Source organism: Aotus nancymaae, unplaced genomic scaffold (assembly GCF_030222135.1).
Source record: "Aotus nancymaae isolate 86718 unplaced genomic scaffold, 86718_ANA_hifiasm-v0.15.2.pri h1tg000108l, whole genome shotgun sequence".
NCBI lineage: Eukaryota > Metazoa > Chordata > Mammalia > Primates > Aotidae > Aotus > Aotus nancymaae.
Genome location: NW_026988523.1, coordinates 32,612,014 through 32,635,245, shown reverse-complemented (window position 1 = coordinate 32,635,245; position 23,232 = coordinate 32,612,014). Strand labels below are relative to the sequence as shown.

The window sequence follows — 23,232 nt, the reverse complement described above, 5'->3', positions numbered from 1 at the left end:
GTTGGGATTACCCCTGGCCCAGCATTTTTATTCAAATCCTTCATTATCACCCATGCCCCAAACATCTACATCTATTGGGCCATAAGTATCAGGAACTATTGCATAGATCGCCCTATTTGACCTTCACAAGAACTCTGTGAGGAGGCCACTATTATCCCCCCACTTCACACATGAATAACAGACTCCGGTAGTCTCTGGTTCCCTGCACCACCATAGCCTTGTGTAGATTTTGCAGAGATCTACCTCCAGGCCGGTGGTAATCCATTAGCCACAAGTCTCTGCTTCTGTTCATTGCACCACCCACAGAGCACTAACAGGTACTATCTATCATCCAATCCCGGTAATTCTGTGACTGCTGAGGGAAAGAGGGATCATGGCTGATGTGTGTGTGTGTGTGTGTGTGTGTGTGTGTGTTACCAACACCACTGCTCATTATTATTAATTAGTCCATTTTCCTTATTGAATGCCCATAATCATTTCATTTATCACCAATATTCTCATGGATCCCAAACCTGGAATTTTTATTATTGACTTTCACTGAAAGGCAAGAATATCCCTTAACTCCATTCTTACTTGTCTTTCTTCTCTTAGTCTCCTTACGCACATGTGATGAGGTTCATGTTTCAGAGGTGCCTGTTCTGGTATTATGGCCAACTTACCCTGAACCGGCCCCTAGCCCTCCAAGTGAACTTTGGGCACACCACCCTAATACTGAGCCAGGCATGTGGGTGACAGTATGGTGTTCATATAGTAAGACAAGGGTGACACGGAAGGACTCTTATGCTTGATTCATGCTGTGGAGCCTGCATGGAGCTTCATGATCTGTAGCCTTTGGGTGTTTAAGGAAGTTAAAGGTGTGTTGCTGTTTAAAAGCACATAGAGTCTTGGTTCAGATGCTAGTTTCAGTGAAGCCAAAGATACTTGTTCAAGCCTCTTGCTTTGCTATTCTGTCAAATTTGGGCAACAATGAAATTCTGGGTTGCTATCTAAAGGAAAGAGAGGAAGAACTCACAATATTGTAAGTTGAAGGATAAAATACATATGTTCAAACCAAGCAAATTAAGAGCAAGCAATATTGCTTGCTTCCCTTAGGGGGGCTTTCATTTAGAGATGAGGGGGATGAGGGAGGGAGGGGCCTGCTGGGGACCGGAATTGTGCCTACGGGGTCTTCTCCCCATGAGGTGACACAGAGCCCCGGAGCCCTGTCGTTGACAGGGCCCTCTGTTCATAGGTTGCGGACATCAGGGCCTTCTCATATACTGTTTCCTCTGTCTGGAATGTTCCGCCCATCCTCATTTCTTTTTCTGGCCAATTTATATTCAACTTTCAGTTTCCAGTCTTAAGGTCATGTCTTCAGATAGGAGCTCTCCTTCCTACCAGCCATAAATTCATTCATGAACTGGCCCATTTCCAACGTTGCGTCATTTAGAGCTGTATCTTTAATCCTGTGGCTCCTTATTTTATGTCTGTCTTCCTCACTGGCCTGTTCCATTTGTGAGGGCAGGACCTCTCCAGTGCTTCCCTAGCTCCTGAATGATGCCAGATACACCAGCACGTAATGCTAGCTCCATAAATATTTGTGGAATGAACGAATGGCTTCAGCATCTTCTTTTGTAAAACAATGGGGTTGCAACTGGTGATCTGGGCATTTTCCAGGTGTGAAATGCTTTGGAGTCTAAGAGTCCTAGTGTGACCCCTAAGTTCCAGCAGCTGTTGGTGTGGAAGGTGGGTTAGGGAATAGCTGCCAAAGGGCACTGGAGTCCTGCCCTGCCTCACCAGTAGATGGTGCAGGTGAGCTGGCTCTGTGGTCAGGGCTGGGGCTGGGCCAGCCCTGGTGGGTGTGGAGTTGAAGTGCCCTTAGCTGAGCCACTGCCCAGACCTGTCTGGTGAGGAGGCGGGGCACCCAGCAGGTACAGGCATAGTAAGGAAGGGAGAATGGCTGCAGATGCAAACCTGCTGGGACAGTTGCTTGCTACACAGGTGGGTGGGGGTGGGGGGTTGGCATCCTGGTACTTCTGGCCACAAAAACTGCTCTTGGCACATAGGCTGTCTGTCCCGAGTTGGAGGTCAGAGACGCCAAGCCTCCCCTGCCTCCGGGCAGGGGCCCCAGCACTGCCTTTCCACAAGTCTCCTACCTGTCTAGGCTCCTGCTAGCACTGCTCTCATGTAGATTCATGCCCACGTTTCACCTCTTTCCCAAGCTTCCTTCCCAACCCCTTACTGCTGAGCAGAGAAGATTGAGGCCATCTGGCAGGATCTCTCTCCACTTCCTGCAGCCTTGCAAATGTTCTTGCAACCACCTTCCCACAGCTTCCTTGACATCAGCTTCAGAAGGCCAACTTTTCACTCCTTCCCTTGATCCCATCCTGTTCAGGTTTCTTGAGCTCTGTTTTTAAACTTAGCACTTATAATTCCTAAATTTATATTTACGGTGGACACATTTTTCTTTTTCTTTTTTCTTTCTTTGAGATAGAGTCTCGCTTTGTCTCCCAGGCTGGAGTGCAGTGGTGCGATCTCAGCTCACTGCAACCTGGGTTCAAGAGATTCTCCTGCCTCAGCCTCCTGAACAGCTGGGATTACAGGCATGTGCCACCATACCCCACTAATTTTTGCATTTTTAGTAGTGTTGGGGTTTCACCATGTTGGCCAGGCTGGTCTCGAACTCCAGATTCAGTTGATCTGCCTGCCTCGGCCTCTCAAAGTTCTGGGATTACAGGCATGAGCCACCACGCTCGGCCACATTTTTCTTTAGTAAGGTTCAAATTCTGCCATGTATTTATCTCTCCACCTGTCTGCATCATAGAAGGCCTAAAACATGCCCCAAACCAAACTCCTGATTTGCCTCCAAAACTGCTCCGACCAGTCTTCCTCAGCTCAGTAAGCGGCACTTCCACTCTCAGGTGCTCAAGACAAAACCTTGGGTTACCGCTGACTCCTTCCTTTCTCCCATTCCCCTTATCTGGCTTGTTCTGCCTTAAAAATATGTTATTTCAGCCATTTCTCAGCCCCTTCCTTGCTGCTACTCTGGCTCAGGTCACCATCATCTTTCAGCCTCCTATTCGGTCCCTCTGATCCTGATGTCCTTCAGCTCTTAAGTCTATTCCTAACACAGAAGCCAGAGAGATCTGGGTAAAATCCACGTTAGATCCTGTCTCTCCTCGCTTAAGACCCTCTGATGGCTCTCCATGTCACTCACAGTAAGAGCCAAAGAGAATGGCATCTGCAGCCATTCTCCCTTCCTTACTGTGCCTGTACCTGTTGGGTGCCCCGCCTCCTCACCAGACAGGTCTGGGCAATGACTTAAAAGGTCCTACAGGATCCAGCTTCTCGTTCTTGCCTCTGACTACACCTTCTACTCTTTCCTCTCTCACTGTTTCAGGCTCGCTGTCCTCCTTGGCGTTCCTTGACCGTTCCAGGCAGGCTTCTGCCTCAGGGTCTTCGCTTTGCTGTTTCCTCTGCCCGTGGGGCTTTCCCTCAGACACTCACACAGCCCTCTCTCGCATATTCTTTAGGCTTTTACTCAAATGCCACTTTCTCAATGATACTTTCCTTGGTCACCCCACCCACAACTGCAACATCCTTCCTGCCAGCACTGTCTCCATTCTCTGCTTTATTGCACACTCTTTCAAAAAATTTACCCATTTATCTTGTTTATCTCCCCCAACTAGAATGTCAGCTCTGTGGAGGGTAGGGATTTTCAGCTTGTTTTGTTTTCTGCTGAACATCAGCGTCTCAAAAAATGTTCTTGTACATAGTAAGAGTCCAAAAAATATTTGGAGAATGGATTTATTGAATGCATCTTCACATACTCTCTTCTCTGTCTTCATAATCACAGTTTATAAAGGTACTCTTTCATCCTGAAACAATTTGAACAAAACGACAAAAATAAACCTGTTTTAACTCCACTGCTCTCTCTAGTTATTTTCTAATCTCTTTTTTATTCTTTTCACTCACATCTCTAGAAAGATTATTCTCTTTCTCACATCTGATTTAGTCTGCAATACAGCTCTGCCCTTACCCCCACCTGGCGCTGCTCCACTGGAATTGCTCTTACTTGGTTTCCTAGGGACATTGTAAAAGCCAAGTCCAAGGGGCAGTTGTCACTCACTCCCCCTCTAACAGTCTTTGCTGTATCTGACACATCTGAAGATTTTCTTGCATATTTTTGAAATCTTTCATTGTCTGTAGCTCTGGTGACAATACACCCTCCGGATTTCTTTCTTCTTGTCTTTTCATTGTTTTTCTTAAGGGCTCCTTTCCCTCCGTCATGATTAGGATCCTCTCCAACTGCTTTCCCTGAGTGACGTCACCAGGCATCTAGTCATCATGTCTTCTTAGGCTCTCCGGGCTGTGACGGCTTCTGGGACATCCTTTGTTTTTGATGACTTTGACAATGTTGAGGATTACTGGTCAGGCATTTTGTAAAATATCCCTCAACTGGGATTTATGTAATCTTTCTCATGATGAGAAAGAGTGCAGAGATAGCTATGAGCACCTCTAGTGGCCAGATCTTGATTTTTAATACCATTTTCTAAAAAATAAACCAGAGCTTCTTAGAGAAATGGCTGACTCTAGAATTGGGAAGAAATATACAATATAAGCTTGGAACCTCTTATAGTACCTGTGAGTAAGGCACTACTCAAAGATAGCAATAGTAAAATGGTGGGATATAGTAAAAAAATACAGGGACCAACAGAAAGAGTTCCTAATGGCCAAAATGAAACAATTTGAACAAGAACATAAATGAATTAGTATTGGATTATAACTAATACTAATGTGGTAGTTACTTAATAGTTTGTGTCAGTTGCTTAACAGCTTGAGAAAATGAGAGATGAATTTCATCATGGATAAGGGAAAGAGGATACACTCAGGTGAAAACTGCTTGGAGGATCATTCTGGGGGCTGGCAGGGGGCAGGGTGGGACCCCAGAAGCTCCCTGAAGCAGAATTACCTTTTTCTGTGGAAAATGACTTCTCAGTTTCGCCCTCCACCCCTTCTCTCTGCATCTCCCCATTCTTCCTCTACCATAATGGGCTTTGTGTTGAGTTTAAGGTGATGACCACAGTTAAAAGAAGCAATAATAATGATAGAAACACACATAAAGTTAGTGTCCTTGGATAGACTGGCTAATCTCTCTGAACCTGAATTTCTTCATCTGCATCTACAAGATGGTTGCTGTGGGAAACTGTTTCCACAGTGATGGAGTGACAATCTTTGAAGTCATATGAATTGTTTGTTTTGCTTCTATTAGTATTTTGGTATTTTCTTAGAAGACTCAGTGACTTAAGAAAGGTGATAACTCTCAATGAATGCCAGCGGGGAGCCCAAGGTGGCCTAGTTGCTAAGGGCATGGGATAGAGTCTGCAAACTCAAGCCTGTCTGACTTCAAAGCCAGGGCACTTTCCTCTAGCCTAGGCTATTTATTTACTGCTAATGTCCATAAGGGATACAGCGACACTCTATCCCTTTTTTTTGTGGAAATTATGACTAAACCCAGTGATCCCTGGTCAGAAAATAATGAATACCCACAAGGCTACCAGTTCAACGCTGAAGGGAACAGCGAATTTTCAGGTTGCAGAGGCTCCAGCTGTCAGACATAAGGTGCAGTGCTGCTGTTCACCAGCAGGGAGCAGGTGAAGTCTGCCCTTGCCCATGTGTGGGATGCAGGTGGCACCTGAACATTTGAGACCATGAAGTAACAATAATGACTTCCATTCCTCTAGACAAAAATTTGTAGCTGTGAGCTCCACAGTGGCTGTGTGACCTGGGCTTTATTACTCTCATTTTATGGAGGCTCAGATAGATTGGATGATCTGTTCAAGGTCAAACCTTGGAGACCCTGGGTCCTGAACCTAGTTATTTTACTCCACTTTTTAGGCTGTTTCTGGCATATCAATCACACTGGCTCTTTGGTATATCTGACAATTGAAAAAAATATTTTTAATAAAGACATTTCCACATACTTACTTTTACCTCCTATTTAACTGCCATTCACCAAAGGATTTTCCATATCATTGAACAAGGAACTCACCATCTCCAAATGCTTTCTTTAGCAACTGAGGGAACAGCTTTGAAGGGAACTGTTGAGTGCTGCTTTTCATAGATCTGGCCGCAGAATTCAGGGAAGTCTTTTATTTGCTCATTTATCAAATTTATGCTAGTTATTTGTTAAGTAGTCACAAAGTCAAAGTATTAGTCTGTTCATTTTGCCATAGCAAAATACCATTGACAGGTCGCTTTAACAGCAGGTATCTATTTTCTTACGGTTCTGGAGGACAGACAGTCCGAGATAGAGAAAGAAAGCAGGCAAGATCAAGTTCTGATGCTTCTTCCTATCAGGGCAGTAATCCCATCAGACCAGGGTAGCATCCTCATGACCTCATCTATCCCTAATTACCTCCCAAAGCCTTCATCTCTAAATGCAATCACAATGGTGGTTAGGGTTTCAACATGCGAATCTTGAGGGGGACACAATTCAGCCAATTGCAGTGTATATGCCAATTAGTATAGGGTTATTAATATATCTGTACTTCCCTCTATTGTAAGAAATTTTAACTTTTTCCCCATATTAGTTTGGACATCTTCCTCTACGCTGTTGTTTGGAAGCTGAATTAGTCAAGATAGGCCTTGCTAGCTGCCATTGTTCTCTGTCAACCTAAACAGCAGCCACAGAGAGGCTTTCTAAAAGAAAATAATGTTTACTTGGGAATAGGGCATTGCAAATATGTGTGCCACAGTAAACTATGTGCATATTCAGGGAAGTAAAGGAAGACAAAGGTTTTCAAAGAAAAAACGAGGAGGATTACATAATTGTTTTGAGATAGTTAGCCTTTGCTTCAAGGATCAGTAATAAGTGTGATGCCAGTCCAAAGCTGGGTTGATGTCCTCAACAGAAGTATTATTATTATTTTTTTTGGTATAAGGTTGCAATGGCCTTTGTGTGAGTCACAGTTTTTGTGGTCTTTCATGATTGTTTTTCTTATCAGGCATTTATGCATGAGAACCCTCTCTTCAAGGGCTTCCCTGACTCTGTTTATTAGGGATTTTTAAAAAATTTTAATTTTTATCAAGATATTTTTATAATAGCACCACTAATTAATCATCCCATAGTTAGCTTTTGATGTCCATTGGTGTCAGAAAGGACCTGTCCTTGATTACTGATAGAATCAGTGTCAAAACTTTTTAAGGCACATTTGAGCAACAAGGGAGTTCTGAAGGGAGTGGCTCTCAGGCTAAGTCTACCTGGAGTCCATTAATTAAGGTCAATTTCATCTGTTCTGTAGTCTTTGCTATCATCTCAAAGTGCTGGAACACCATTATGCTGTTAAGAGTTGTACTTCTACAAAAATTTAACAAGTAACAGACACAACATTTAGAAAGGGAAAATACCCAATAAAATCAATGTTATTACGACAATATCAGTTTGCATAATGGTTTTGAGCTATGATCCTAGGCTTAAATATAGCTAACTGAAAGAATAAATCAAATGACAAGTATCCTGCCAAGTGAAAAAGGTAGCATTAAGAGGGGTTAGAGTCTCATTAAGATACAGAGTCTTGTTCAGATATCTTGGGAAAAGCTATCTACGGCGTTAAAACATCAACTTCTCATACTGGCTTGCAGTTTGAATGTCTCTAGTTATGACATCTGGTGGTTTTGTGAACTTTTTGAGTGGCCTATACGTCAGGCATAAGACCTGTTCCTTAAAATTCATCTAGTTTCTGCTGATAAGGCTTTAGAAACAGAAAAGTTCTCATTTTTAGTGATTCCATGGAGGAAAGTTGGATTGGAGAAATCGAGAAGAATTCAGGATCTAGTCTAGTCTATAGGTGGATAATAAGAACACAAAAATAATGAACAAAACTACAGTGTAATAACAAATGTATTACAGCTTTTCTTTAGAAACATAATTTTTTCTCTATACACTAACAGCATAGGAAATCCCAGATTTAAAAAAATCTTGAGGCCAGGAAGCCGAATCAAGGCAGACTTTAGATATTATCTACAGTTGTGGCCAGGTGCGGTGGCTCATGCCTGTAATCCCAGTACTTTGGGAGGCTGAAGCAGGCAGATCACTTGAGGTCAGGAGTTCGAGACCAGCCTGGCCAATATAGTGAAACCCTATCTTTACTAAAAATGCAAAAGTTAGCTGGGCATGGTAGTACGAGTGTGGTGGTGCGCATGCCTGTAATCTCAGCTACTTGGGAGGCTGAGGCAGTAGAATCGCTTCAACCCGGGAGGTGGAGGTTTCAGTGAATCGAGATCACGCCACTGCACTCCAGCTTGGTGACAGAGCTAGACTTTTAAGTTTCCTGGGCCTGCTAGAAAGTAACAATTTTTACTCATTCACTGTAAGGCTGCAAACCTTTAAAGCCAGGTATTTCACGCACATTCCCAAATATGATATTTTAGTCAAAGCCTTGGTAATACAATGAATGTTTCCGATTGTATCATGTTATAAATAGAAAACAGATTCTTATTGAGCGTATGTAAATAGCCATATTGCTAAAAACATAGTAAGAATAGTTTCTAAATTTTGGAGGAATCAAATAGCGGGAAAAACAAATATTTCCACCTTTGTTCACATATGGATAGCTTAAGAGAAAAATTTTCTGAAATCTGTAAAACAAGACATGTAAGTAAGGAGCCAAAAACATCTTAAGTAAAAGTCATAAAAACATTATCAGTTATTCAATCATATGCAGTTAATTTTGTTCTGCTTTATCTTATTTAGCAGTTTCATAAACCCATCAGTTTCTTCGTTGGAGTTGTGAAAACATTTTATTTAGTTCATTGATCTTAAAGTTATCAGAAATCTGTGTTCAAGACTACTGGTTAGAGTCTTTTTCCATGAATAGCAATTTTAAAAATAGTCAATTGCAAATGCTTTTAGAGTAAAATCAAAGCAATTAACTGTGGATGACAAAAACTTGAAACAGTCATGGTTAAAAATCTGATGGAAGTTCATTTTATAAATTTTTTTTTTAAGAGCCTACAGCAGCCGGTATTCCCAGGCAATCTCCCATCCAAGTACCAACCAGGCCATTAGCTTTCAAGACTAGGCACATTCAGGGTGGTATGGCTGTAGACAGAAGTTCAAAATTAAAAAAGAAATTTAGTTATTTCTATTCCATACAGCATTTTAAGAGAACAACCAGAATTATGGCTGACAATGTCAGACACATTGAGATCATCAGACTGCTATACATTTACATTTCCAAAAGATATCTAGATTGTTAGTTACCATGAAGCTGTTATAATTTGTAAAGTATTTATCTGAAAGCTTCTAAAGACCGTTTAAAAAATCTTGGCTGGAATGTCAGAAGCAGAAAGTTTTCTCTCAATGCCAGAAGAAAAGTTAGCAGATTCCAAGTAGGTAGAAAACAAACAAACAAATAAAAAACTGGAGACATAGGTAGATAATTTAAAAGGCTCTAGATGTTAACTTTATAGCTGCAGGTTTTAATTTTTTTAAAAGAAATTTTGAATAATGGCCATTTTTTTTGGGTTTTTTTTTTTTTTTTTTTTTGAGACGGAGTTTCGCTCTTTTTACCCAGGCTGGAGTGCAATGGCACGATCTCGGCTCACCGCAACCTCTGCCTCCTGGGTTCAGGCAATTCTCCTGCCTCAGCCTCCTGAGTAGCTGGGATTACAGGCGTGCGCCACCATGCCCAGCTAATTTTTTGTATCTTTTAGTCGAGACGGGATTTCACCACGTTGACCAGGATGGTCTCGATCTCTTGACCTCGTGATCCACCCGCCTCGGCCTCCCAAAGTGCTGGGATTACAGGAGTGAGCCACCACGCCCGGCCTGAATAATGGCCATTTTTACTCTGAGTTTTTCTTGATGTAATTTACCCATCAGTTTAGAAATGTATACAACAGTGGGCCATAATATGTAGCAAGCTGGAGTTCCAGAAAACCTGGCGTGTCTTAATGTTTGAAAATACCATTCCATTTCTCATTAATTTCTAAAGAGCAAAGAAAATTTCATAAGTACCATCAAAGTCAAAGTATATCAGGAGTTTAGATCAGAGTTTTAGTGGTAGGGACTGCTTTAGGGGTGTTTAGTTAATTATTCTGTATCCAACATTTAGAATGTTTATTTTTGCTCTTAGAGGACTTTTAGAAACAGCAAGGGAAAAAAAACACAAATCATTTACAGATGTGCATAACCGAATTAAGATAAGAGTGTTCACAAAAGTTTTAAGCCAGCCATGCAGATCAAACAAAATATTAAATTAGGTGTGCAGAAAAAACAAAAGTAAATTCACCAGCAAAGACATGCCTCAGAGACAGAATGTAAATTATGTAGAAACCAGAGTACTCAAACCAGAAGGACAGTGGTCTTTATACCAGAAAGGACTTGCTAGAAAACACAAAAGATTTTTTATCATCCCAGCAGGGATGTAGGGATGTGAGGTTCTCAATGAAAGGTGACCTTATATCCAAAACAAATCTTGAATAAAATAAAAAGCCTTTACCAAAACGAGGAAGGATTGGCCTGAAGTCAAACCCAATGGAAAACTGAAATAGTGTCTTAGCTTTTGCTCCCATAAAGAAGTAGACTTGAGCCGCAGGTTTGTGTGTAAATGATTTTATTAAGAAAGTGCTTTTAGATTCATAAGCCTATTTTAGTCAAACTGCAAAAAACCAAAGGTTAAGATAAAAAACTTAAAAATCAACCAAAGAAAATTGACACATTACATTCAGGGGAAAAACATAAGAGGGGATTTTCAGAATGGAATAAAAAGTGTGACCCTACTATATGATATTTAAAGGGAATGCATTTTAAATACAAAGATGAAGGGAGTTTGAAAGTAATAATCTGAGAAAAGATACCATGCAAAGAATAAGCATAAGAAATTTAGAGTGACTACGTATTACTATCTAAGTGGACTTCAAGACAAGAATATTATGATAAATAAAAGGAAACATTTAATAACATTTCATCTGGAAGATATAATTGATATAATAATTCTGAATGTATATGCACTGGATAATAATCATAGTTGATGGTCTTAACTTCCTTCTCAGTAATTGATAGAACTAGCAGGCAAAAATCAGAAAGGATTCAGAAAAACTGAACACACTACAACCAACAATCAACTTGACTTATACGCAAGTACTGTAAATACACATTATTTCCAAATGTACATGAAACACTCTTCGAGATAGATCATATGCTGTACCACAAAACATTTCTAAATTTTAAAGGAATGAAATCATATTCTCTGACCACAATGGAATTAAACTAGTAATAGCATTAAGATAGCTAGAAGATGCCCGAATATTTAGAAATTAGCTAACACACTTCTAAAACTTAAGGGTTAAAGAAAACCTCAACAAAAGATATGAATATATATTTATTTTTATTTATTTATTTATTTTTTGAGACGTGTGTGTCTTTTTAGCTGAGGGACTACTTGAAGAGGATGCAGCAGGAGGAGTGGATGGCCCCAGTGCCCGGCCGGCTGGGCTTCACGGGCTTGCAGGTGATGGAGAACTCACCCACGTAGTGGCCGATCATCTTTGGCTTGATCGTATAGTTGAAGGTCTTGCCATTGTAGACGCCCACTACGCTGCCCACCACCTAGGACAGAATGATCATGTCTCGCAGGTGCCTCTTCACCACCTCCGGCTTCTCCATGGGCGGTGCCTCTTTCTTGGCCTTGCGCAGGCGCTTCCTGCGGCCGAAGCGAGTGCTGCTCCCGCAGCAGGCCGCGGTTCAGCTGCCTCCGCTGGAGCGCGCTGTGCAGCTGCATCAGCTGCTCATAGGATGTGTCCAGCGGTTGGTCCAGGGCCACGCAGCGGTAGGTGAACTAGCAGAAGGTCAGCTTCTTTTTCTGTTCTACTTCTGTCAGCTTGCTGGATCCTTGGAAAAGCGATATTAAAATATTTTTAAATGAGTGATAATGAAAACGCAACATATTAACACTTGATTTGTAGAAGGTTTTATTGACTCTGAGAGTCTCAAGGCTATAACAAAAGAAGTCAAAACAAAGTGTTGGTCAGATACAAACCATTACCTTCAGGAACCTTGATGCACCACTTTGGAAAACTGACAGTATTCAGCAAAGCTGAGCATGTTATCTTGTGATAACAGAAAACTGTAAGCAGAAACTCAAACATTAGAAAAGACAAACTATGTTTTACACACACACACACGTAAGCCATATGACAGTAAAAAAAAAATGCTACTTCATTTTATTAAAAAAAACACATCAGTGAATTTCACAAACACATAATCCTGAGCAAAAGAAGCCAGACACTAAAAACACATATTAGATAGTCAAGGCCAAATGTCAGCAAGATGGCAGAATATGACACTAAAGTGCTTATTCCCTTGCGGAAACATCAGTTTGAACAAATATCCATGCACAAAAATACCTTCCCAAGAGCTGAAGAAACCAAGTGAGAGATTACAGCACTGGCTGTCACACCAGAAATAAGAAAGGTACTGAAGAGTGTAGGAAAGACAATTTTGCATTACCTGTGTCACCCAACCCCAGGCAGCATAGTGCGGTGAGAGATACCCTCTGTATGGGGGAAGGAGAAGAAAGTGAGGGCCAGATTTTTCCTTGGACCCACAAACCAGGCCCACCCCAGTAAAACCCAGTACCAGACAAGCCCCAGACTGTAGGATGGTAATTGTGGACTGAATCTCGAAGCCTGCCCCAGTGCCAGATAAGACATTGCACAATCAGACTCCAGGCCTGCCCCTGGGCAAGGCCAGCCCTGCAGCCCTAGTCTTCAGGCTGATCCTAACAGACAAGATCCAGGTCCACCCAGCACTCAGCCGGTAACTGTGACCCCAGGCTTTAGGCCTCCAGCACCAGGTTGGCATTCCTTGCCTCAAACACCAGGTGGTCACCCATGGACACAGGCTCCAGATATGCCCAGTGACAGGCCAGTCCTCATAGTCTCACCCTCCAGGCCAGCTCCTATGGTTCTATGCTCCAGCAGAACCAATGTTCAGGCTTCTTCCAGAAGACACATGGTACAGGCCTGTCTCAGTAGACCCCAGTGCTGGACCAACCCCAACACACGCAAGTTTCAGGACTTCCCCTGTGTACCTAGGTCCCAGGTTGACCCCTAAGGCCTTGGGCTCTAGGCCAGATCCTGTGGTTCTAGGAACCAGGCCAATATCCACAATCCTAGGCTCTAGATCTGCCTCCACAGACCCAGGTTCTATGCTGGCCTTAGCGCCAGGCTGGTCCCAGGCTCCAGGTTCATCCTTGTGGTTCCAGGCTCCAAAGGACTCAAAGTCCAGGACTGCTCTAGCAGATCCATGGTCCAGGCCCAACTTAGTAGATCCTGGTGCTAGGCTGGATCCCATGAACTGAAGCTCCAACACTACCCCTGCAGACCCAAGCTCCAGATCAGCTCCTGTGGACCCAGGACCAAGACCTGTCCCCAGGGGCTCAGGCTACAGCCCTATCCCAGGGGACCCATGCACCAGGCTCATCTCAGATTTGGCCAGCCCTTGAGACTCAGATTCAAGGCCCGTTCCAGTTTCAGATCAGCCCATGTGGACTCAGGTCTCAGGCTGGCCCCCACAGATTTAAGCTCCAGGCCTATCACCACAGACCCAATCAACAAGTCCACTCCAGTGGATTCAAGTTACAGATCCAACCTCATGAACTCAGACGCCAGGCCACCTGTCCAAGGATTCCAGCAGCAAGCCTGCCTTTAGACTATACCAGATGGCCTGCCCAGAATCTATGGATAGGATGACTAGTGAAGGGATTTCCCAGATAAAACCAGTCTTCAAAGACTTGAATAAGTCTCTACTTTTTCAAATGCACAGACATCAACATAAGACAAGAAATATGAAAAACTAAGGAGATATAACATCACCAAAACAACATAGTTATTATCCACCAGCTGACCTCAAAGAAGTAGAGACATACAAACTGCCTGACAAATAAATCAAAATAATTGTTTTGAGAAAGCTCAGCAAACTTCAAGAAAATGGAAACAATTCAATAAAATGAGAAACATAATAAATTACCAAAAATGAGAAATTCAAAAGAGATCTTAAAATTAGGTAAAAAGAAAAACAAACAGAAATTCCGGAGCTGAAAAAAGATGATGAATGCAATAAAAAATGAAGTAGAGAGCATCAGCAGCATAATTAATCAAGCAGAAGAAAGAATCTGTGGACTCAAGGACAGGTTATTTGGAAATATTTACTCAGAAAAGAAAAGAAAAAAAGATTGAAAAGGAACAGAGAAAGCTTATGGAATTTATGAGGCAGTATCTAAAGAGAAAATATTCAAGTTATAGGAGCTTGTGAAGGAGAAGAGAAAGATAAAGTGCATAAAAAGCTTATTTTAAAAAATTACAAAAAACTTTCTACAAATTTGGACAGAGATATAAATATCCAGGTACAGGAAAGTCAAATGTCTCCAAACAGATTCAATCCAAACAAGACTAACTAAGACATATTATAATCAAACTGTCAAAAATCAAGGACAAAGAATCCAGAAAGCAGCAAAAGAATAGAAGAAAATAATATAAAAGGATCTCCAATAAGGATTACAGTGGATTTCTCAGCAGAGAACTTACAGGCCTGGAGAGAGTGGGATAATATATTCAAAGTGCTGAAGAAAAAAACAAAACTTTCAACCTAGAATACTGTATACCCAGCAAAGCTGCCCTTCAGAAATGAAGGATATACAAAGACTCTCAGACAAACAAAAGCCAAGGGAGTTCATCACCACCAGATCTATATTACAAGAAATGCTAAAGGGAATTCTTTAAGATGAAAGAAAAGGACACTGGTTAGTAACACAAAGACGTATGAAAGTATAAAACTCACAGGGTAAAAGTATCATATAGTCAAATTTAAAGTGCTTTAATATTGTAATGTTGATATGTAAAAGAAGAAAATTCTGTCATTTGGGACAACAAAAAAGAATCTGGAGGATATTATGTTAAGAGAAATAAACCAGGTATGGAAAGATAAATACCACATGATCTCACTTCGACATGGAATCTAAACAAGTTGAACTCATAGGATAAGAGAGTAGAATGGGGATTACCAGTGACTGGAGGTGGGGAAGGGAAGCACTGAGGAGATGCTGGTCAAAGGACACAAAATTTCAGTTAGATAGACAGAATAAGTTCAAGAGACCTATTTTACAATATAGTGATTATAGTTAAAGGCAATGTATTGTATGATTGAAAATTGCTAAGAGAGTAGATTTTGGGTGTTCTTACCACAAAAAATTATAAGTACATGAAACAATTCTTATGTTATTTGGTTATATTTAGCCATTCTACAGCATATACATGTTTCAAAACATGTTTTACACACAAAAAATTAATTATCTTTTAATTAAATATAAATTATAAAAATGACATATATGATGTCATATATGAAGGTTATATAACTTTCAAAAACTAGCATAATTAATCTGATGGTATCTTTAAGCGAGCTAATGACTGGGAAGGGAATAAAGAGGGCTTCTGAGATTTATTATTGGGATGAGTTCACTTGGTAAAAGTTAATTGAGCTGTCGCTTATAATTTGTGCCCTTGTATATATGTATGCTATACTACAATAAAAATTTACACTCATTAAAAATGTATTCAGGGGCCGGGCATGGTGGCTCAAGCCTGTAATCCCAGCACTTTGGGAGACCGAGGCGGGTGGATCACGAGGTCAAGAGATCGAGACCATCCTGGTCAACATGGTGAAACCCCGTCTCTACTAATACAAAAAAATTAGCTGGGCATGGTGGAGCATGCCTGTAATCCCAGCTACTCAGGAGGCTGAGGCAGGAGAATTGCCTGAACTCAGTAGGTGGAGGTTGCGGTGAGCTGAGGTCGCGCCATTGCACTCCAGCCTGGGTAACGAGAGCGAAACTCCGTCTCAAAAAAAAAAAAAAAAAAAAATGTATTCAGATTCACCTATAGTGTTTTTGAGTGGATCTGTTTGTATGTATACAGATTTTTTAGTGGCTGCTTTGGGTATTACATTGTATGTTCATAACTTACCATAGTCTATTGGTATGGACATTTTATCATTGAGTGAACTGCAGACCTTATTTCCATTTAGGTCCTTTTACTTCCTGATTTCTGATATAATTGTGTTAAACATTTTCTATACATACATTAAGAACCATATCAATGTTATGGTTATTGCTTCAACTATCAAATATAATTTTTAAAAACTCAGGAGGAAAAAGATACGGTCCTACAGTTTTAGACTTCACATTGTTCTTCCTTTATGCCTGATGTTACACGTTGGTTTCTGTCATTTCTTTTTTGTTTGAAAAACTTCCATTAGCCACACACTTAGGATGGATATGCTGGCATCACATTTTCTTATTTTTCTTTCAGATGAAATTATCTTTGTTTTACCTTCATTTCTAAAGGACATTTTCACTGGATACATAATTCTGGGTTGACAGTTCTTCTCATTTAGCACTTGAAAGCTGTGGTGACACTTTGTCCTGGCCTTCTTGGTTTCTGACAGGAAATTTGCTGTCATTCAAATGATAGTTCCCCTATAAGTGATATGTCAGTTTTCTCTACTTTTAAGGTTTGCTTTCAAAATTTTCTTCTTCGAGATTTTTTCTTTGTCTTTAGCTTTCAGATGTTTGATTACAATGTTTCTTAGTGTGGATTTATTTGGGATTATCCTGTTTGAGTTTCACTCATCTTCTTGAATTTGTAGGTTAATTACTTTCACCAAATTTGGGTAATTCTTAGCCATTATTTCTACTATGTTTCAGTACCACACCCTTTCTCCTCTCCTTCTGGGACTCTGATGACACGAATGCTAGCACTTTTGTTGTCCCACAGGTTATTGAGGCTCTGTTTTCTTCCCCAGTCTATTTTCTCTGTTGTTGAGATGGAATAATTTTTATTGATCTATTTTTGAACAGGAACTTGTTTCTCAGAGTTTTTTAGGCTGGGGATTTATTTCTCATAGGTTTGAGGCCAAGATCAAGACACCAACAGGTTTGATTATTTGGTGAGGGCCGCTTTCTGCGTCTAAGACAGTGCCTGTTGCTGTATTCTCTGGAGGGGTAGAATAATGGAAAGTGGAAGGATATTGATTATTTACTCTGTCATCTTCATTCTGTTATTGTGTCTATCTAATAAATTTTTTATTTTCCAGTTCTAAAATTTAACTTTATAGTAGAGTATTATATTTTTATTTCTAAAATTTCCATTTGATTCTTTTTATATCTTGTTTATTTGCCAATATTTTCTATTTTCTTACTGTTTCAAGTGTGTTTGTAATTTCTTATTAATGCATTTTAATAATGGCTTCTTTAAAATCTCTAACAGATAAGGCCGGGCATGGTGGCAGTGGCTCATATCTGTAATCCCAGCATTTTGGGAGGCTGAGGCGGGCAAATCACTTGAGGCCAGGAATTCAAGACCAGCCTGGTCAACAGGGTGGAACTCTGTCTCTATTAAAACAAAAACAAAAACAAAAACAAAAATTAGCCAGGTATGGTGGCGCGCACCTGTAGTCCCAGCTACTCAGGAGGCTGAGGCACAAGAATTGCTTGAATCCTGGAGGCGGAAGTTGCAGTGAGCTGAGAGTGGGCCACTGCACTCCAGTCTGGGCAACAGAATGAGACTCTGTCTCAAAATAACAACAACAAAAACCCCTAACATAATCTCAAAATTTGTGTCATTTCACTGTTGGCATCTGTCGAATGCTTCTTCTATCATTCAAGTTGAGATTTTTTTACTGGTTCTTGGTATGACGAGTAATTTTTATTGTGTGCATTATGCACTTTGGGCATTATGCTATGAGACTCCAGATCTTGTTTAAATTTTCTGTTATAGCAGACTTCTGCTAATACCACACTAGTGAGGTGAGGGAGAGTTTAGCACCTTCTGAGTAAGTCCATGTGGATTCCTTACTATGGTGGAAGTCCAGGATGTTTGTCCATTTTTCCCCATGGTGTTTGGTTGAAGTAGGGCAAATATTGTCAGAAAGGTTTCTGTTTTACCAGACCACCCCTTTCCTGGTCTTTTGGCAAAAGCAAGACAATTTTCTTGGTGCTATTTTTTTTTGTCTGCACCTGCCAGAATCTTGGTTGCAGATTTTCTAGTGCCCAATCTGGGAAACATAGGAGGCAAAAAGAAAACCCAGGAAACTTACCATTGTCAGTCCTTCAGTTCTGAGGACTCTAGCTACTCTGTCTTGTCCTCTCCACCTTTCAAAGTCTTCTTATGTTTGTTATATATACTATGCCCAGAGATTTTAGTTCTCCTTCACCAGAGCAATAGTAAGAAATACAAATACTTCATTTTGTCCAGAACTGAAAGTCTGAGTTTGATTTGTTAAAAAATGTAAAAGTAATGCAGTGGTTGGACACCTGGATCTTTAAGACTGCTATCTGTTTTGATCTCCATAAATTACTGATGAATAGTAGTGATCCTAAATGGAAGAGTGGAGGAGGAATAACTTTTTTTTATTTTATTTTAAATACCAGCAGTGATTATGTAGGAAGAGTACCTTGGCTTTTTGATGTAGCAGGAGTTTTTCTTGAGTAAATCAGTAAATTCCCATTTAACTAGAGCTGGTAAAATTGGGATATGAAACCGAACCTGAAAGTCCCTGGCCAGGTTCATGTTCTACATCTCTTTTGAGGGCTATGCAATTAATATATCCCTTGGAGCAACTGTGGCTTCTTCCTTGTTAATTGGAAAGCTCTTGTGTTTTCTATGACTTCTCTCTGGTGCTGAGGTTTTACATCTCATTTATTTATGCTGCATCTTCCTAAGTTAGGAAAGCTCCTTCAAGAGAGCAGGAAACAATCAACCTGAGAAAGTTGATTGAAATAAAAAGAGAGAGAGAGCAGGAAACAGCTCCCCTACTTCCTCCTCTCCCTATGGATACCTACTAAAGTGGTCTTGCTCACCCTAGATTACAGGTCTGTAAACATCTGATACGCTTATTATATCTCCGGTGAGTCTGGGTAGCATAAGCTGGTGGTGCTCCTAACGTGCAGCCATCCAGCTTTCAGACCTTGCAGAATTGGCTCTGGACTATGAGAGACAGCATCTTTCCAGGGCAGCATGTCTTTAAAAAGCAGAGTTCAGTAAGGAGACCCACGGTGGTTACCCAATCCACAGGGAGGTGTTTATTGAAGTCCTTCCTCAGGATCTTTGTGTTTTGGGATCACGTCATGATTTTAAGCCGTACACTAGGATCTTCACATGTTTGACTGTGGTTTGCCAGCCATTCCTTCCTCTCCTGGTGACTCCTATCTCTCCACTCACCCTCCTACCAATAGAGTCCGTGTATTTGTAAAATGAATCTAAGTGTGAATGAGCGAATGCAGGAAAGGAGAAGAATGGAATGGAATGGATGAACCTGAACGCTGCAAACACTCTTGGAGACCCAAATTCTCATGATTAAGCAAATTTATTGAGCGAGGCACTCGGGTTGGGAGGTAGTTGTGCAGAAACCAAAGAGGCAAAACGGCAGAACAAGATGCTGCCGTTTTGAACAAGAGCTCAAAGGCTTCTTCCAGGTAGGTTAAGGCGTGAAGGATTTGCAAACCTTTGACATCATGAGAGCTCTAAACCCATCGGCGCCCACAGAGAACACCTCCAACTCCTTCGCCTCTGTGGCACCCTGGGGAACCTATTTGCATGGCCAGGTAGGCGCCTGCTTTTGCTGGGTCTGGTGGCAGACCGGGACGCCCTTGCCACTCCCGGAGCCACCCCCGGAGGAGCCCCCGCCGCAGCTGGAGCCGCCGCCGCCCCCGGAGGAGCCACCTCCGCAGCCGGAGCCTCCGCCGCTGATGACGCAGCCTCCGGAGGAGCCCCCGCCGCAGCTGGAGCCGCCGCCGCCCCCGGAGGAGCCACCTCCGCAGCCGGAGCCCCCGCCGCTGATGACGCAGCCTCCGGAGGAGCCGCCGCCGCAGCCAGAGCCCCCGCCGCCCCCGCCGCTGGAGAAGCAGCTGCCGCCGCCGCCGGACGATCCCCCTCCGTAGTTCTGCTGGGGCGCGCACGAGGTCTGGGTGACCTGCTGCGAGGAGACGTAGCCGGAGCCGCCGCCGCCGCCAGAGGAGCCCCCGCCGCAGCTGGAGCCTCCGCCGCCGCCGCTGGAGAAGCAGCCGGAGCCTCCCCCGGAAGAGCCGCCGCTGGAGAAGCAGCCGGAGCCGCCCCCGGAAGAGCCGCCGCTGGAGAAGCAGCCGGAGCCGCCCCCGGAAGAGCCGCCGCTGGAGAAGCAGCCGGAGCCGCCCCCGGAAGAGCCGCCGCTGGAGACGCCTCCGTAGCTCTGGCACTGGACCGCCTGGCCCGAGGAGCCGCCTCCGCCGCCGCCGGAGGAGAAGCAGCCGGAGCCGCCCCCGGAGGAGCCGCCGCCGCCGGAGGAGAAGCAACCGGAGCCGCCCCCGGAGGAGCCGCCGCCGCCGGAGAAGCAGCCGGAGCCGCCCCCGGAGTACTTGACGCTCCCACCGGAGCCCCCGCCGCCGCCACCGGAGGAGCCCCCGCCGCAGCCTCCGAAGCCGCCGCCGCCACCAGAGGAGCCCCCGCCGCAGCCGGAGCCGCCCCCAGAGGAGCCGCCGCCCCCGGAGTACTTGACGCTCCCACCGGAGCCCCCGCCGCAGCCTCCGAAGCCGCCGCCGCCGCTGCCGGAGTAGCCGCAGCCAGAACCGCCGCTGCCCCCGCTGGAGCCGCCGCCGCTAAAGAAGCCGCAGCCGCCCCCGCCGCTGCCGCCCCCGCCACCGCTGCCGCCGCCGCCGGAGGTCTTTACGCAGTCCACTGGTGGCTGGGGGGTGGGCTGCTTTTTCTGATAAGACATCTTGGCTAAGAAGGAAGGGGAGCCTGGAAGGAGAGAAGAGAGCATCGCTGGACCAGCTGCAGGAGGATGCTTACGGAGGCAGCTGCATCCATGGCAACATCGCCGTCCTCCCAGCGCCCGCCTGGGCCAGGTCCAGGGCTCCTTCAGGTGCCCGGAGAGCCCTCAGCTGGGATTCCCACGATTCCTGCTTTTGGAAGCGTTGAGTTCCTCCTTCCCCCGCAGAAAGCCTTCACTAAGCTTTAAACAGTTCAGTTAGCGGTGCCCATTCGTTCTTCCAGCTCTGCCTCTGACCAATGTTGTGTGATTTGAGGGTGGATCGCTCCCAATCCCACGTGTTTCTCATCTCCTCTTAAATGGAAAGGTTTGAACACTTCATCTTTCAGGCCTCCTCCAATCCCAAAACTGATTCTCTGAGTGCAAATAGAAAACTACCACAAACCTTTATCTAGGATGGGAGATTTTACCCATTCCCAGCCCAACAGAGGGAGATTTCTTGGACTCCATTCTGATGAGGGCTGTTGCACTCTATCCTCTGCAAAAGCCCTAGTTCAAACTCTTGGTCTGTCCTACTAAGCTAGGCCATGATTCAAGGGCTAGTTATTAGAAAAGACAGGCTCTGCTGTGGCCCTGCCTGCAAACAGGGGAAGGACCCTGTTGGTCCTTTGGACCAGTATTCCCGACCAGAAGCTATTAGCCATCTCTTCCATGATTTTCTCAAGTCCAAACTTGGTAGAATCGACTCTGAATTGTAGGAAGTTGTATTTCCCTCTCAGAACTTCTGACTCTGTAAAGCAGGAATTGGGTTTCTGTGGCACCTCAAATCCCTCCAATCTGCAACTTTCTTGGAATCATTCTCCCTACCCTCTTGAGAGTGAGCTCAGCCTCTCCTCCTGACTGGTTCACAAGGTCCGCGCAGCCCATGCACAGGCTGCCTTGGACAGCCTCTGCAGAGTCCTGTGCCTGGCACCATGCCTGCCCCGATAGGGGTGCCATAGAGGCAGGAGATAGTCTTGTCTTTGTGGAGTTTACATTCTGGCCAGAAGACCAGAAACACCATCTGCACGGCAGCAGCTAATCCCCCACTCCTTTCCTGACCCCCTTCTAAATGTGAGCACTGTTGGGAAGGCAGAGATTCATCTAATCTAGTCAGGCCTGGGCAAGACCAGCTGGGAAGATAAGATAGTCAGTAGAACCCACACTTACCCAAAGCACCAGGAAGGGTGAGTGAGGAGAGAAGATGCTGGCAATGTGAGGAGCACCGAGCTCCTGAGGTTATATATCTTATGCCTCAAACCCTGACTCATCCATTGATCCAGGCCAGCTGCTTGTTTTTGGCCTCAGTTACGTGACCCACGGCTGTCAGCCCCACCTCCCTGTGATTGCAGGCACAGGGTAGCCTGTTCATGAAGGTTTTGGCATTCTCGAGATGGGCAGCCTGGTGTGTGACTGGCCCCTTCTCTGATGCAACAGTGTGGCAGGCTCATCAGTGGGGTCAGCCCATCAGAGTGGATGTCAGACATTGTTTCTGAAACCTCTGGCACAGGACGCATACCAGGTGACCACAGGGCTGTGCTTGAGGAGTAGGTCCCAGAGTCTTGAGGTGCCCTAAGAGAGTCAAACTGGAGATCTCAGTTCTTTGTCCAAGGAGTAGGACCTTCCAAATCTTACTGTGTGGTTTCTGGTCCTGCTACTCAAAAACCCTCAAAACTTTAGAACCCATTCCTCCTTTGCAAAATTTTCTCTCCCAGGATTTCATGTGTGAATTGTTGGGGTGCTTCTGTCCTGCCCACTGGAAGCATGAACCCCCAGCACGCAGCTCTGGACTGCACACCATAGACAGTGCTGTGACTAATGTGACATGGGAAGCTACTTTGATTTGTCCCTGGAGACAGCAGGCATTTGAGAAAGTCTGAGAAAGATAATCAATACTGACTTTTCTTGTAACAGAGCAAACTGAAGAGATGGACCATGTGATCCTACAGTGGCTCTTTGGCTCTGTTGTCCTCTGGTGTTGTGTGACAAAACACTGACCTCAGCCTGAGGGGCAGTTATCAAATGGAATAGACTTGAGATTAGGTGACAGGTTGGATGCTCCCTTTGCTACTTGCCAGCTGTGTCACCTTGGGCAGAGTCATAGCTCTTAGTGCAATGTCTGCACATGGGAGGCGCTCAGTAAGTAATTATCGACTGTGGAATGATCAAGCTTTCTGACCCTCTGTTACCTTGTCTATCGAATAGAAATAGTGATACCTATTTCACAGGCTTGTGAAGAGGGAATAGTTATGTTAAGTGTAGAAGGTGATGCTATCTTTTTTGTTGTGTTCTCCTATAACAGCACACCCTTACTTCCAGCCTGGCCTTCCCTTGGACACCAAGGCCGGAAAGGAGTCCATGGAGGGATTGGGCAAGTCCAATTCTTCTCCTTGGAGAATAACTCAGAA

At 43.8% G+C, this 23,232-nt stretch overlaps 1 protein-coding gene and 1 pseudogene across 1 annotated transcript; both read right to left on the bottom strand.

Moving 5' to 3' along the window:
• Window positions 1-11,422: 11,422 nt before the first annotated feature.
• On the bottom strand, window positions 11,423-13,339 carry LOC105707340 (small ribosomal subunit protein uS19-like; annotated as a pseudogene).
• A 6,061-nt stretch (window positions 13,340-19,400) lies between these two features.
• Window positions 19,401-21,091, bottom strand: LORICRIN (loricrin cornified envelope precursor protein). Its single transcript, XM_064370396.1, has 3 exons — window positions 20,149-21,091; window positions 19,852-20,076; window positions 19,401-19,761 (listed from the first exon to the last, which is right to left on the bottom strand). The coding sequence occupies exons 1-3, from the start codon at window positions 20,834-20,836 to the stop codon at window positions 19,628-19,630; spliced, it is 1,047 nt and encodes a 348-aa protein (XP_064226466.1). The 5' UTR covers window positions 20,837-21,091; the 3' UTR covers window positions 19,401-19,627.
• Window positions 21,092-23,232: the final 2,141 nt, after the last annotated feature.

Excerpts from the sequence above, each read along its gene's own strand:
- LORICRIN (XM_064370396.1), bottom strand. The coding sequence starts at position 20,836 with ATGCTCTCTTCTCTCCTTCCAGGCTCCCCTTCCTTCTTAGCCAAGATG. Across the intron at positions 20,077-20,148 it reads CGGCGGCTCTTCCGGGGGCG|GCTCCAGCTGCGGCGGGGGC; the intron begins GCTCCGGCTGCT and ends GCGGCGGCGGAG. Across the intron at positions 19,762-19,851 it reads CGGGGGCTCCGGCTGCGGAG|GTGGCTCCTCCGGGGGCGGC; the intron begins GTGGCTCCTCCG and ends CCGGCTGCGGAG.